General features: G+C 44.3%; 1 protein-coding gene across 3 annotated transcripts in view; it reads right to left on the reverse strand.

Moving 5' to 3' along the window:
* DAP3 (death associated protein 3) overlaps positions 1-15,854 on the reverse strand; it is a 996,586-nt gene that overhangs the window by 296,931 nt on the left and 683,801 nt on the right. The window contains exons 12-13 of one of the 3 annotated variants that reach the window (XM_069650007.1): positions 3,507-3,624; positions 2,875-3,261 (exon numbers count right to left, since the gene is read on the reverse strand). The exons of 1 other annotated variant lie outside the window; for it this stretch is intronic. In XM_069650007.1, coding sequence (XP_069506108.1) covers positions 3,176-3,261; positions 3,507-3,624 — 204 coding nt within the window. In that variant the 3' untranslated portion in view covers positions 2,875-3,175. Of the gene's footprint in view, positions 1-2,874; positions 3,262-3,506; positions 3,625-15,854 lie in introns of those variants that run through there. One more of the 3 variants, XM_069650021.1, reaches the window with a different exon arrangement.

The raw sequence follows: 15,854 nt of genomic DNA on the forward strand, positions 1-15,854 counted from the left end.
GTTTCAGTATTCAAGTTTATGCATTAAGCACCTCATGTTAAATGGGATGCTCGTTTTCACTAGGTCTCAGTGGAAACTCTCTATAGAAGGGTTCACACATTTACTGGGCCACTAGCCAACTCACCATAGTCATTGAACTTTTACAACTTATTTCATGAGGTTCTATGCATACAAGGTGCTTTAGTAGGGCAAACCAACTGACAAAGTTTGGGTTAATATAAACAGTTGGAGTTTTTCTTTACCTAGAGCCAGTAGGTTCAGGTTTGTCAGCCAGATTCAAGTGGGAGAAGACATCAAAATTCCATCCAACACTTCTTACTTTCTTCTAAAGGGATCTATGTGATCACTGTGAAACAAATTACTACTGATGCCCAAAATGTCGATTAGTTCTCTCGTTAAAAGACTCCCTGAATATCCCCCATGTCTAATCAATACCCTATGCCACTTACCATCTATTTGTGTGAAAAAAGGTGCCAAACAAATGAACAAAAACCCACCAAATGTTCTGCCTTGCATTGATGGGATTCAACATTTTCGCCCTATACCTATTTAAAGGGCATTTGTTGTCCCAAACAGCAGTGAAATAACTGCTCAGAAAATCTGCTTTAGGTGGATAATTTGGGGTATGGTATTAGTAATTCTGTATGGGAAACGTTGAGTCTCAGGATACCACTACATGCTCACTTGTATATACTTAGTTGACTGTTTAAAAAAACATTTCATGGAGCACAGTCTGTGCAGTAATGCAAATGTATTCAATCGTTAGAGAAGTCCCCTAGGAAAGAATGGGATGAGGGGAGAAACATGTTTTGAGAAGCCAAATGAACATGGGGTGGGAGATTATCTTAATTGTTTGGTAATGGTTAGCCATTACTTTGATTTTCATAAACAGGTGCATCAGAAAATGGAGGGGGAAAAAACATGCATTTATTTATTCCGATGCAGTTACAACTGTGGATGAACACTCAACCAGGATGTAGGGACAATGGGAGAGGGAGATAGAAATATAAGGTTGGGCCTTTCCTTGTGCAACAGAGGATATCGCCAGACTTTCGTTAGAGCTGCCTCATATGCATGTAACTATTGAACTGCTGGGATGGGATCAAGCTGATTGTTCTTGCAGACCTGTAGCTCTACTGATGCATTTTCTCATTCTAGTAATGATTAGAACGTTAACCAAAGAAAGGTATTTGTAGAAAAAAAAGTGTTTGTTACATTTTTTAAAGAATACAATTTCATTATCACTGTTTTCCGGTCCTCACACTGAATCTATTTTAAGAAGAGTTTATGAATCTACTTGGAGCCGGTCGACTGTCTCTGATAAAGTATGGATTCAACTTTAGAGTACTAGGTTTAAGGGTTTGGTGGAAAAGTAATATCAATTTCCTTGTAAATTATTTAAAGATTAATTCTTTCACTAGTGTTGGGTTGAAGAATAAAAAACATTTAATGTATTGCTTAGATGTTGTCTGGAATGCAGGGGTGGCATGTTTCACATGGTTTAAGGTGTATGGGTTAGATAGTTCACATTTGTAAACCTTTTGAAAATGTAAATACATCTGAGGGTTGATTAGCTAAGTTTGCAATTTTGATGCTAGAGATAGGTCACTTTATGGAATATTTTTAGTGACTAACATTTTATTTTGTTGGTAGCGCCATTAAGCTTTCACTTTTTCCAACATGTTTCATTGAGATTACAGTGCAACGTGTTTGAATTCATTGTTAACCGAATAGTTTAACAATTATTACACAGATTCAAACATGGAAAATCCCCAAGACCCTCCCTTTACACTTTCAGACACCTGCTAATGTAATCTTATACACTGTCCATCACACATTCTAAGAAACAGGCAAACAGACTTAGGTTAAGCATCAAGCCCAAACAAAATATTGGGGATAAAATGAAGAGAAAGGTTAAGAGCCTTAGTCTAGATAGACAAGTGTAATCCTTGTTCCAATCTGATTGTATCCAGGAATGGGATCCTTTCCTTAAGGAACACAAGAAGACTGCTGTGCAGAGTTTGGTTAGCTTTTTGTACATAAGCAGCACCACAGGGTTGTGAGCCATTCTTTTGTGTCAGCAACATAGTAGGATTTCAAATATGATACTATGAGTGTCCTAGCAATCAAAAATACCATTCTAATCATGCCACTTCCTATAGGTACTAGCGGGTAGACATGTTTAACCGGTTCTCACAGTAAGTAACCCACAGGGTTTTTTGGGAGAGGGAGGTCCATGATGGATTACATTTTTTGCAATAACTCCATCTTAGGTCAGTGTCAAAAGGTTGCAGTCCAGTGTATGAATAGAATGTGTGGGGGGTATTGCCAGAGTACACCCACGTTCCATGACTCCCTACTGGCCAGCACATCTCTGCCGGGTGCTAATATTTATTTAGTTAATGGGTTTTATTAGAGTGTGGAAAGCACCTGGAAAGTGATAATCTGATGGCTGGTAAACATGGTAGTATAAAACAGCACATATCGGAAAAGCAAACCAGCATCAGGACAGTGTCCTGCTACAATATAGGACCATTTTAGTAATAAAACATGATTCAGTGCTGCAGACATTCTCAAGGGAATGGTTCTGTATGGTGCCGAAAACTTGGCGCAGGCCAGCCCCACTGAGTCAAAGCAAGATCTTTTCTGAGATAGTTCACAAACAGTCTCATAATTTGGATGGCAAGCCTGCTAAGAAGGATCAGCACCAGCCCGCTGAAATCACTACTTCAGCTCTCTCAAGGGCCCACCTGGCTTTCTGAGTTTTGTGCGAGAAGGATTAACAAATTACTAAAAGCAAAGACCTCAATGTAGGGACAGTTCTGCGGGAGGCAATGCTAGGTTCTTATGAAAAAAAGGCTCTTACAAACAATATAATCGCGCAGCCACTGTGCAGTGGTTGCTCAAATTTACTTGCACTATAAAAGTAAAGGTGATCACTCTGTTCTTATGTTACTTGGAAGTCTTTGGGTCATTAGATCCTTGATAGGACATCATTAACTGGAATCTCCCACTCCTGTGGAAAGTGATAGTCCACCTGTATTGGTTGCACTGCTTACACTCTTTTCAGATAACATGCTTGGGAGTTGTAGTAAGGTGGCCGATCGTCACTGTGGTGCTAGACCAGAAAAAGTTGGTTGTTTTGCAGATCTTCCAGACAACTGTTCTTTACCCATTAGAGAAAAGCAACAATCTTCTCTAGCTCCAGTGGATTCCAGTTGCACAGGAACTGCAATTCCCTTTTCCCTTCTTCTGTTCGAGCTGAAACAGAATTGTACAGGAACAGTGAGTATGAAACTGATATTACTTTATCTCATCTAGATCTGATCATTTGGTGAATTTGGGGACAATCTAATTATTCATTTGAAGCGTAGACTAAGGGAGCCATTCAGGCAACTTCATGTTTGGGATGATCTACTAATACAACAATGGATTGTTAGGTATCCTTATGCAGCGGCTTCTTGAACAACCCAATGGAACAAAGACCATGCCCAGAGCTGGTTTACCTTTCTCATTCTGAAGCCAGTTGCGCTCAATGTAGTACTGATAACAACTTTCAAATTCACGCTCGTCGTAGTTTTGTACCTGGATAGGGATGAATGGGTCCAAGGCTTCAAACCCTTCCTGCGGGGGACAAGAAGAAATCATTCAGTGCCCAAACAGCAGGGAGCTTACACTTAATATGGCATCCATCGGAATGTGGAGTGTATATTTGAATGGGTATTTCTACAGTACAAACCTAGCTAGAAAGCATCAAAGTTCTGGTGGAGGAGAGGAAGGATGATTCTAGATCATGAATCAAATTCATAAATCAGATCATGTCAGGGTGGTGACATTGATTTGAGATTAGGCACATCACGGGAGAGAGGGTAACCTGAAGCTGCCAGTGGCAGTGAGAGGTGGAAAGCTCCTTACCGGTAGAAGCAAGGTGTTTCGATGAAAAAACGCATTTTCCATTGTCTTTCTGAAGTGCATGTGAGATAGGATCTTCTTCCAGAAACTAGGGGTCGAGTTTCAGAAGATCAGCATTGTTGTTTTCTATCACCTACAATCATCAAATACCCTATGGGTTTCTCCAGATGCAGTCAGTCTTGGGAATAACAGGACAGAGCACTGTGTATGGTGATCATAGTGTTCCCTTGCAGACTGCCCCGTTTTGGCTCCAAAGAATGCAGAGTCCAGCAGAGACAGGAGGTAACATATGGGGGTGAATAGTGAAAGAATAATTGAAAGGAATATGGGATGTGTTTATTGATGGTTACGTTTGATTTGGAATATTTACCAAATAGGTTTGCTGACCTAGCCCTCTTTCCGTCTTTCCCTCATGTACTGATGTTACATTTTCTAGTCATTGACTGTATGTATACAAAAAAGGAATCTGAGGGTAGCCAGAACCAAGCAGGTCCCAAGATGGGCACACTTCGTCAGAGAGCTGTAAGCATACAGAACAAAGTAAAGAACAAACCATTGTGCACAAGCTAGGGCTAAATTACATAGGTTTCACAGAGGCCAATAAACTTGAGAGTCAACTCTTGTCTTAATCGAGGCAGCAATGCTTGGATATGATATGGCATTTATAGCGCGCCTATACACAGGTGTTTCAAGGCGCGACGAGGCAAGGGAGGGGGAACAGAGGGAAGACAGACAATGATCTTACTAGGCCAGGTGTCATTCAGATAGTGCAAGTGCAAGGGAAGGGGGAAAAGAAAAGTGCTAGGGGGGGGAGTGCAGTACATGGGATAATAAGATAACATAAATAAATAAGGAACAGCCAGCTGGTGGCAAGTGCAGGGTGAGTGCAGACATAAGTGCTGGTTTGAGGACTGTAGGGATACAGAAAACAGTCCCCCAGGTGCAGGGGTTGCCGGAAGGCAGCGGAAGCGTGCAACAGACAGGGCTTGGACCCGAAATAAGATGGGTGGCCAGGTAACCTGTGCAGTCTCAGTATCAGCCAAGACTTCAGCAGGGGAGAGGAGGAGAGAAAGAAAAAGCAAAGAGGAAGGTTTTTAGGTGTTCCGGAACCGAAGATGGTTCTCCTCAAGTTTCAGGGAGTCGGGGAGGCTGTTCCAGAGGGAGGCCCCAGCCGAAGAGAGAGATCTACTGCCAACTTGTTGCTTGGAGAAGCGACTGACCCTGAGGGAGTTGGAGGCGGATGAGCGAAGACCTCGAGAGGGAAGATATTTAGGAAGAGAGAGTTGAAGGTATTGCGGCCCTAGAAGGCCTTGTGGACAATGCAAGGGTTTTGAACTTAATTCTGGCAGCCACTCCAGAGGGAGGCCCCAGCCGAAAGAGAGATCTACCGCCAACTTGTTGCTTGGAGAAGCGACTGACCCTGAGGGAGTTGGAGGCGGATGAGCGAAGACCTCGAGAGGGCAGATATTTAGGAAGAGAGAGTTGAAGGTATTGCGGCCCTAGAAGGCCTTGTGGACAATGCAAGGGTTTTGAACTTAATTCTGGCAGCCACTGGGAGCCAGTGCAGAGATTTCAGTCCTGGAGAGATACAATCCCTGGGCTTGAGGCCAAGGGCAAGTCTCGAAGTCCTGTACTGGATGAGTTGTAGAGGGCGTAGAGTAGAAGCAGGCAGATTTAGAAAGAGGCTGTTGCAATAGTCCAGCCTGGAGAGAAAGAATTGCAAGAATTAGTGTGGACTCACTGCAAATGTTTTTTTTTGGGAGCACAGCGCTCACTATATGCATTTATAGTCCTCTTCCTCAAAGCCTTTTTACCCACACTTGCATGGGAAAACAGTCTGGTTTACATGAAAATCTGAGACCACTTTGGGGAGAAAAAAGACTTGTGTACTAACCATCCTCCAGTTTGAATGAAGAATTAGGTTTTCTTTTCTTTTTCTTTTCCTGTTTTCTTGATCATGTAGTCAAATGACTTACTTTTTAATACCTCCGAAAAAATCTATTACATCGTTTAGGCCTTCAATATATACATCAGCATATTCATAGGTGCCTTCTTATTACCACGGCACACCATGGTATTTTTTACCTGCCTGATGTCAGACCCTGTGGTAAGTCAGAATCAGGAGACAGGCAGTCAGACATCTTTTGAAGGGTTATTTATTGTTTCACTGTTTCAACTCCTACTTTGTCACTGATGTGTAGGGCTCTCACCAAGAAAAAGAAATCTAAAAAGGGTACAAGTCAAGATGTCCTCCAAAGAAAACTAAGTTAGACATCCAGAAAACCTACTTTAGTGTGGATTCTGTTCCTACCATTTTTAACACAAAGAAAATGTAACTAACAGAAGAATGCCTTTTTCCCAATCAAGGAATGGTGACTATCTTCTGACCCCCTCTTGATCTCTCCTAGTCACAGAACCTCCTAGTCACATGAACTCTGGGCCCTATTCAGAGTTCCTGTCACTAATATAGGCCACGCTTTTCCTTCTCTCCCTCTTTCGTGGTATCAGAGTATAGTCTCGGATTAGTCTCTTCCTTGGTACACTTAATCAAAACATGTGTCGGTCTCTGATTACAAACCAGCCTGGGCTGATGTCCAATTAACTATTCAGTGCTAGGTACTTTCCTTAGGTTTCCCACCATAGAGTCTTATTCAGCTCTTTCCAGTATTGTTATCCTCATCGGAGCGGTCAGATTTCTCAGGCCAGCTTGGCTGTTGATCTCTAGTATCCAGTCTTGGGCTGTTCTCACCCTTTCGCTGCTTGGCATCTGGTACCCGACTCTGGGGTTTGCCTCCTCTTTCCCCGCCCTGGCGGTGTCCTTCTCGTCCCACCGCCTTGGGGTATGCTTTCTGGTAGCCCGCCTTGGTCTGTGGTTTATGTGTCCCTCTCGCCCCCTCTAGGGGTATATTCTGGCTCGCCCCGCCTCGGGTATATTTTCTGATAGCCTGTGGTATGGTGGACCTTCACCTCACACGTCTCTGAGTCACTGCGTACACCGTCCTCTGTTACGGCCCTCCACGGACAGATGGGGAGCTTCGGGGTCAGCGGCCTTGGCTCCTCGGCATCTTCTCTCATCTCGATCACCGTCAACGTTGGAACCTTTCTCTTCCAGTCTCCTCAGTGTTCAGGGGTTCTTCTGTCCCAGCCCACTGCCGTTCTCTTTTTTCGCGACTCTCTGGGTCTTACTAGCTTCTTCTTTTGAAGTCTTGGCGTTCCATGGGCCTCTCTAGGCATTGATACATTTCTTCGGGACATGCCTTCCAGGACGAGGAACTCCCGCCTCAGCCGCTCCACAGACAACACAATCTCTACTCTTTCGTGTAGATCGCACCATTTTGTTCCCGCCCAAGACAGAGCGTGTTCGTTCTCAGTGCCCTCCCTTCAGACATTGACAGTGTTCAGATGGATTTCTAGAATCTGGCCTGGTGAACAATTTGTAGGAGGCCACCCTCGTTATAGTGTACAGGGAACTCTGAGGGGTTAGCCAAAAGCCAACTGAAGTAAATGTGGAGAGCAGTCAAGGGGTGGGGAGTGAGAGTGAGAGAGTGAGAGAGAGAGTGTGAGAGAGAGAGACGGGTCAACATTGAGTCCACACAGTGACTGGCACAATAGTTCAATTTAGGCAGGAATGTAAAAAAATACAAATATTTATTCTAGGCCTTTACACACTAAATATAATGAAACTAGCAGATATCACATCACATAATACTCAAACATATATATATATATATTCACCAAAGGTTGTTAAAATGCATTTCAAATGACAATCTAATAAAGATGTAAGTAAATTAATACCGTAAAGCTGGATTTTCCTAGAATGGGAACTAGATGGGTCGACTGGGGGTAGCTGGAGGTTGAATTCCAGTGAGGTGCCCAGGAGCGGCGGGAACAATGCTTCTTCCAGTCAGGCTCAGATGAAAGATGCACCCCAAATACATGCAAGATTTGCTGATGCAGGCCTCTTTAGAACACTTCACAGGACAGGGGAAGGAGAGTTGCAGCGACGGCCACCACACAGACGTCAGGCGTTCTTGCAGTCCTGGTTGAAGAAGATTCTCTAGGACAAGATCCCTTGAGTCTGGGATGCTGAAATTCACAAGGAAGGTGACTTGTTCCACAAGCTTGGGACCACTGAAGTTCCAGGCACAACCACGGAACAGTGATGCTTCTGGTGAGGTAGACCAAGAGAACTGGTCAGTCCACCTGGTTGTCCAAGGACACTTCTGAAGTCTCAGGACGGCTAGATCCTCGAGAAGGCATGGAGACTAGTTGGCCCCACAAGTCCAAGGGCTGAAGCATCTCTCGGGGCCTTCAGAGATCAGATAGTCCAATAAGGCTTCACTTGGCCAGACAGGCCTCTTCAGTAGTCTTCTTCGGATCTTCAGTCGGCTGTTCGTCTATGAGTGACTCTTGGCTGCAATACCGATCTGAAGAAATGGCTGCAGGAGTAGTCTTATACAAAATCCAGCCTAGAAGGAAAAAGCCCACCGATGGTAAAGATCTGCACCATTCAAACAACCAGTAGTTGTCCAATCCGGGACAACTATTGGTTTCAATCATGCCCCACACCTAGACTCTGGCACCACAGATGGAGTTGGGAACGGACAGTCCCACCCACAGTCCTGGGACACACTTACAAAGGTATCACAAGCCCATTAATACAGCAGCTTTCCTGGGCAAGTGCATGACCTTATGTGGGATGTCCTGCAAACTACAATATGGTTAAAGAATGAGCAAAAATCTTATGGCACAACCATTTAAGCACACTAACCAAGTTTGGCAGCCATAGGCTTTAAACACGAATGTGCACACTAGAAATAACGCAAATTGGTACAAATAGCTAATTTCTAAGTATAAAAGTTAGTATGATACAAAAGTATCCCCATTGCACTGCATTGTAAGATGCTGTGTGCAAGGTCAAAAATGTAAAAGATAAAAGGGAACCTGTTTCCCAGTACTGATAGTCCAAAGGACTGATCAGTTTCCCCAGAACAAATGAGCAAAAGGCAGGTTAAATAAAGCTAAAGGCTTTACACCCCCTCAAAAAGTCAGAACCGGTTAAAAACAAAGCAAAAAGATTGGGGGTCCATAGAAACTATGGAGGAAAAGTTGACAAAATAGAAATCGTTCCTAACAGACTGTGCCTGAGAGGGGTCTGAAAGCAGGTCAACCAGTCTTGTATGCAATTAAGAAATGGGTCAACCAGTCTTGTATGCCATTGAAAGTCAATACACCATTACATTTATATTCAACAAACACAAGTTCTGTCTTCTTGGTATAGAGGAGGATAACACTCCTATACTCGGATTGCCTGTCCTCCAACGGGGGAGTCACCTCAGTGGGATCCAACTTGCCTTGTTCTCTGGGGGGTGTCAGGCGTAACAGGCTCACTTCACTAGTGCTAAAGCTGATGGCTCCCCCTTGGGGAGAGGACACATTCCCTGGATGGATCACAACTCTATTACACAGTTCTGCTAAAATATTGAATTGGCTATTAAGCCTAGATTGATAACGAAGTTATGACCAATCGTGTGTGTGTGTGTATAATCAAATAATCATACAGATGATGTTCAACACGGGCCCATCAGCCGGGTGGTATGCAATAGATGTTGCAATAAAGTATAACTAAACGTTGTTTTCTCGCTAACCAGACCCCACCTGACAGATGCTCAATTTTTCATATAGAGTTTCATAATTGCCTTTAGAAAAGTTCCCTGAATACCCAGCTCCATCAAAGCACTTAACAATCAAATTACTGGGAATTAAAACGTCACTGAGGTGAATAAATGGCAAGTGCATCTTTGTCAAAAGAACTAATTACCTGCCCCTGGTAATCTTCTTTAGATGGATATTCCACAGACTCCTCATTTTAGATATATTTGTATCCTGCTTTGCAGTCTTGGAAAACATTTGACAGCAGGGAGCGCTGTGTGACAGTCAATTTCACTCGACGGTTACTATTCCCACGTCCTGAAATGTCGATGATAGTATACATATCACGCACTGAACCCTGTTGCCTCAGTTCATAGTTTTACCCTCTTTCTGCTCAGCCGTCTTGAGAAATTAAATAACCCGCATGGGCGTTGAAAGCGAGAAGTAAAATATTTGCACACAGTCAGAGGGGCAAGTTGGGAGGACGAGGAGGAATCCATGGGAGGAACAGCCATCAGAAAGAACATTAACAGGGTAAAGTTGTTTGTTTTTCTAATCAATTGTGTCCTCCCACAGATTCCTCTTCTCAGATCGACTCCCATAACAGTTTTGGTGAAGTTTTATTTAGCACATAATATTGTTCAGAATTGGCTTTCCAAAGCGAGCGTCCCTGCCAGATAAGGTGTATAAACAATGTTTTGAGAATGTATGGAGGGAGGACCATGTTGCAGCATTGAAAATGTCCTGTACTGGTACACCTCTTCGTAGAACCAAAGTAGTTGCCACTCCCCTAATGGAATGGGCACTTAAAGTCTCAGGGTCATCCTTTCCAGCAATGGAGAAGCACTCCATAATACACAAAAAGATCCACTGAGTTTTTGCTAGGTCATGGCTTGGTCTAGTTTGTGACCAGTGTAACCAATGAATAGTTGGTCATCTTGTCTGATGGCTGACATTCTGGTAATGTAAAAGGTAAGAGCCCCTTTCGGGTCAAGCCTGCGCAACTTCTCTTCATCCTTAGAGGGGCAAGGAGGGGGTAAAAAGCTGGTAGCGTGATCCACTCTATCAAATGAAATTCAGACCCCACCTTGGGAAGGAAGGAAGGAAGGAAGGAGGGATGAACTCTCAAAACTACCTTCTCTTTGGAGAATAGTTAATGGTGGCTGCAGGATAGAGCATGTAGATCAATAACCCTGCAAGCAGACGTGATGACCACTAAAAATATGTCTTTCCAGGTTAGTAGTCTAAGTGGACAGGGAATGAAGCGGCTCAAAAGGCGCATCCATTACAAATACAATTACAAAATTCAAATCCCAGGACGGAACCAGAAAAGGGACCGGTAGGAATGCATTTGTTTGTCCTTTCAAGAACTGTTTCACAATAGGCATCTTAAAATAAGAGCCTTGTACCGGCATGCGTTTTAAAATGGATATTGCCACAAGATATCCCTTAATGGTAGTCACCTGCAGCCCCGCATGGGCTAGGTGCAGTAAAAAAGAAAGCACTGTAGGTGTATTGCAAGAGAAAGGATCTATATCTTTAGCTCTACACCAGCTGCAAAACTTGTTCCAACGGCAGCAGTATAGGGCTTAGGTTTCAGGCCTTCTAGACTAAAGCAACACCTCCACAACGTCTTGCAGGAGGTCCCAACCTTTATATCTGAAACGCTCAGAAACCAGGCGTGAAGGTTTAGTGTTCAGATTCCTGTCTGAAGACAGCCTCCCGCTTGCGAGTGTAAATACACTCTAGGGAAAATGGAATGGAGGACAGATGGACATGTCTAAAAGGTCTGAGTACCAAGTGCTCCTGACCTAATCGGGGGCAATCAGGAACATGGATTTCACGAACTTCCTGTTAGGCAGAATCCTGTGCAGTGCCCTTAGGGACCACTACACACAATTAAGACTACAGGTGGCAATACAAGTTTTACCTTTGGTACAAGCCTGTACTACTATGTCAGAGTGGTAGCAGTGGTGGAGCAGCCAGGCTTATATCAAGAGTATATGAGCAGTAGCAGAGATTACACAAAAGGACCACAATTACTGTGACTCAAGCAAACATTGACTCAAGGTTTCAGGTAGAAAAATATAAGTAGATTTATTTTTAAACCATTTGTTATAAAACAACACTTCTATTAAACTTCAATAAAAAATTAAATATACAACAACTAACCAATTCACTTTGTACAGTAAGCCTCAAAGTAAGTACCCTGTGTTTGAATGAACCAGTGTTATGAACAAAACACGATACTGCGGATACGGTCGCGATCACTTTTTGACAGTTCGGTCTACTAAATAAACACGTATCCGTGACATGAAATGCTACCGGGGCAAAAATACACTTAGCACCTGAGATACCCAGAGTGAGTTGGAGGCAAAAATCACAGGCAATATTTTGGATAGGCAGACAGAATCGAGAAACACTCGGAGACAGGAGTTCAAAAGTCAAAGGGCCGGATCCACGATCGAAAGACACCAGGGCATGTTGCCAAAGATCACACAGTCAGACAGTTCACGATTCAACGTAGCCAAAAGTACTTCGATATTGTCAATGTTCGGAAGCAAAAGTTATAAGAAGGAGGGAAGACAAGGGCAAGCCTTGGAGATGAAGAAAAAGGTATTCACCCAGTTTCCTCAGCAGAACACAGTACCTTATTCCAATGATGCAGCTGGTGCCCTGGCAGTTGTTCCTGTTGGTTTCCCGCAGACCCACGATTCCTGGAGCTTCGTTGTGATGGACGACATCTGAAGGGGGTCTGCACCACACAGGGATGAAGCCGGCAGCAGCGACAAGGAATTAAAGGTGCGCTCCTTAAAAACAGAGAGGCTCTTCAGGTGGATATCCGGACCACTACAGCTGCGTGCCGCGATTTAGACCAAGGAGGAGGATCCTCTGGCTGTAGAAGATGAGCTGGTTATCCCCACCAAGCTCGAGGGAAGACGACTCCGGACTGGATCTTATCTAAGTCGTTGAAGGGCAGATAGCCCAAGACTGCAGCAGGGCTTCACCGGGATGGGGTAGTTGCAGCATCCATCGTTCTCTCCGCTTCTCTTCAGTTCCTTGTAGTTCCAGTGGCGACTCTCTGACTTCTAGCCCAAGAGACCTGCCTTTTATGCGAAAAAGCCCCATTCACACAACCTGGCTGTCAATCACCCAGCAGGGGGGTTGTCCAGCCCAGACAACTACCCTGGCCAATCATGACAATGTGCGACTTGGGTTTCCTAGTATACCCTGTGCAGGGGGTGACTACACCCTTTCCTCACATTCAGCCCACCTAGACACCCAGGTGCCTTGAGGAGGGCTTCTGAGCAGAAGCCCACCAAAAGACAGTGAACAAAGAAGGCGAACCTAGTTTGCCGCGCAAAGTAAAACACAAGAATGACTTTAACAAAAAGAAATGGCGAATAAACCCAACCGGAGCCAAAAGAAAGACGATTTGGTCAAGCAGGTTTATGTTTGAGGCTCATATAATAGCCAAGAACAGTACCACGTTTATCTAATATAATCGCGGTAGAAAAGGTAGGGTAGATACCACTGCCACCAGCCAAGTCTAAATGTTAAAAGAGCGAAACAATGCTCTAGGAGGTACAGATAAAAAGGGATACGAATTAACCCTTTCCAGTACTCCATGGAAGATGGGGTGTACTGGATCTGTGGTAGATGGACTAAGTAAAGTTAATGGTAACTTTACCCTTTTCTGGGGGACGCTAGTCGCCTCAGAAATGGAGTCGAGGGAAGTCTCAAAGACAGCCCTGTGCCACTGCACTGAAGGTGCTATGTGACACACAAAAAGAAGGGGGCTACTGAAGTGGTGTACTTCAGAGTCCACAATCACAAAAACAGGTAGAAACACATAGCAAAACTCAGGTAAGAGTGAGGAAAAGCTCTCACTCTTACCAAGTGGAGAAGAAAATAAATTCCAGAAGTCCAGCAAAGCTGCTGGGGGACTCAATAGGTGAGGGAAATTAGCCATAGATGAGAATTCTCCCTAACACTGCCCCCCCAGACTATGGGACAGGAGGATTTAATCCACTCCTGGATGGACCTCATACCTCTAGTCGGTTACAAACATCCTAGAGAGACATCAGCATTTTGGTGATGACTTCCTGCTCTGTGCTCAATGGAAAAATCAAATCCTTGTAGGCAGATTGACCATCTGAGTAATTTTGGGGTTTCCCCTTTCATTTGCATCAGCCATCTCAAGGGTTGCTGGTCAGTCTGAATGGTGAAGGTAGATCCATACAAGTATGGTCTAAACCTCTTCAGTGCCCACACAATAGCAAAGCATTCTCTTTCTATTGTTGCCCACCTTGTCTCAGGATCCTTTAACTTCCTGCTGATGAAACAAATGGGGTGTTCCCTACCTTTCTCATCCAGTTGACTAAGGACTGCACCTATACCTACATAAGAAGCATCAGTTTGTACAATAAAGGGTTGGTGATAGTCAGGAGCTCTTAAGACTGGAGCTTGACAAAGGGCTTTCTTTAGACCTTCAAAGGCTTGATTGCACTCCTCATTCCACCTGACCTTTTTAGGAAATTTGGGAGAGGAGATGACATTCAAGGGAGAAGCTATGGTCCCATAGTTCTCTTTGAAGTTCCTATAATACCCAGTAAGACCTAGGAAGGCTCTCACTTGGGTGTGAGTAGAAGGGGTGGCCCAGTTTTGTACAGCTTGTACTTTGCTAGGCAATGGCCTTATTTCACCTCCTCCTACCTCATGTCCAAGGTAGACAACTGAACTCTTACCAATTTGACATTTGCTTGCCTTTATGGTCAGATGGGCCTATTCAAGAGCCTGCAATACATAACCTAGGTGTTCAACATGTTCTTTCCATGTAGGGCGGAACACTGCAATGTCATCCAAGTATGCCATGCAGAAGTCCTCTATCCCATTCGGAACTTGGTTGACCATCACCAGAAATGTAGCAGGTGCATTCTTTAATCCAAAAGGCATTACCTTGAATTGGTAGAGGCCAGCTGGGGTGGAGAATACAGTTTTCTCCTTAGCATGGTCTGTCAGGGCTATTTGCCAATAGCCTGACGTTAGGTCAAATGTGCTGAGGTACTTGGCTGCACCAAGTTCTTCCACCAGCTCATCTGTCCTAGGCAAAGGATGGGCATCACTTGTAGTGACTGCATTTAGAGCTCTATAGTCCATGCAGAATCTCAACTCTTTGGATCCTGCCTTTGGTACAAGCACAACTGGGCTAGACCATGGGCTAGTAGAAGGTTCTATTGCCCCGAGTTCAAGCATTTTGTTGACCTCATTCCTTATGTGGGATCTGACATTGTCTGACATTCTGTACCCCCTGCTTTTGACAGGCAAACAGTCACCAGTGTGTATGTCATGCTGGCCCCAAGGGGTCAAGCCTGGTGCAAGTGAGAACAGGGAGGCAAACTGATTTAACAGTAACTTGCACTCATCCTGCTGGTCAGATGTGAGACTGGAAGAGAGATGAACTCCTTCCACTTGCTCATCTAAAGGTAAGCCTCTGAGGAGGTCAGGTAGATGTTCACTCCCCTCCTCCTGAGCTGAAGCTAAGAGCAAAGCTCCTATGTCAGGTCTAGAGACATAAGCCTTTAAACGGTTGGTGTGAAAGACTCTGGGAGCCTCCTTAGGATTGCCTAAGTCCACCAGATAGTTCACCTCTCCAAGTTTGCCCACAACCTTGAAGGGTCCTATCCATTTGTCCTGCAAGGCCCTCTGCCTTGTGGGGACCATAACAAGAACAAGCTGGTCTTGAGTAAACTCAACCATGTTAGCCTTCTGGTCATGACCATGTTTGACCAGAGCTTGACCAGCCTTCAAGTTATCACTTGCCTCTTCCATCATGTGTGACATTCTCCACCGGAGACATATCACATAGTCAGTCACTCTGACTGGCTTGGGGGAAGGAGCACTCTCCAACCCCTCCTTAATCAGGGCCAATGGACCTCTGACTGGATGGCCATAGAGACGTTCGAAGGGACTGAATCCTACTCCCTCCTGAGGGACTTCTCTATATGCAAAGAGAAGGCATGGCAGTAGAAGGTCCCACTTTCTTCTAAGGGGTTCTTTCTTTTTTTTGTATTTACTTGTATATAATCAAAAGAAAAAAATGATTTTTACAAGGAGGAAAGTCAAACCAAATCAAATCGAATGTACTTCTGCTTTCATGTAGATGTAGATACAGAGGGTCACGCAGGCCATTCAAGCAGTTCAGAGCAGTTTGCATGTTAGTGCGGGCTGTTAGAGCCCAAGAAGTCTAAATGTGACACAAAGTCAGAAGAAGCCGAACTTCATTGCAC

The sequence above is a fragment of the Ambystoma mexicanum genome, chromosome 1p (assembly GCF_040938575.1).
Source record: "Ambystoma mexicanum isolate Mex_15411 chromosome 1p, UKY_AmexF1_1, whole genome shotgun sequence".
Taxonomy (NCBI): domain Eukaryota; kingdom Metazoa; phylum Chordata; class Amphibia; order Caudata; family Ambystomatidae; genus Ambystoma; species Ambystoma mexicanum.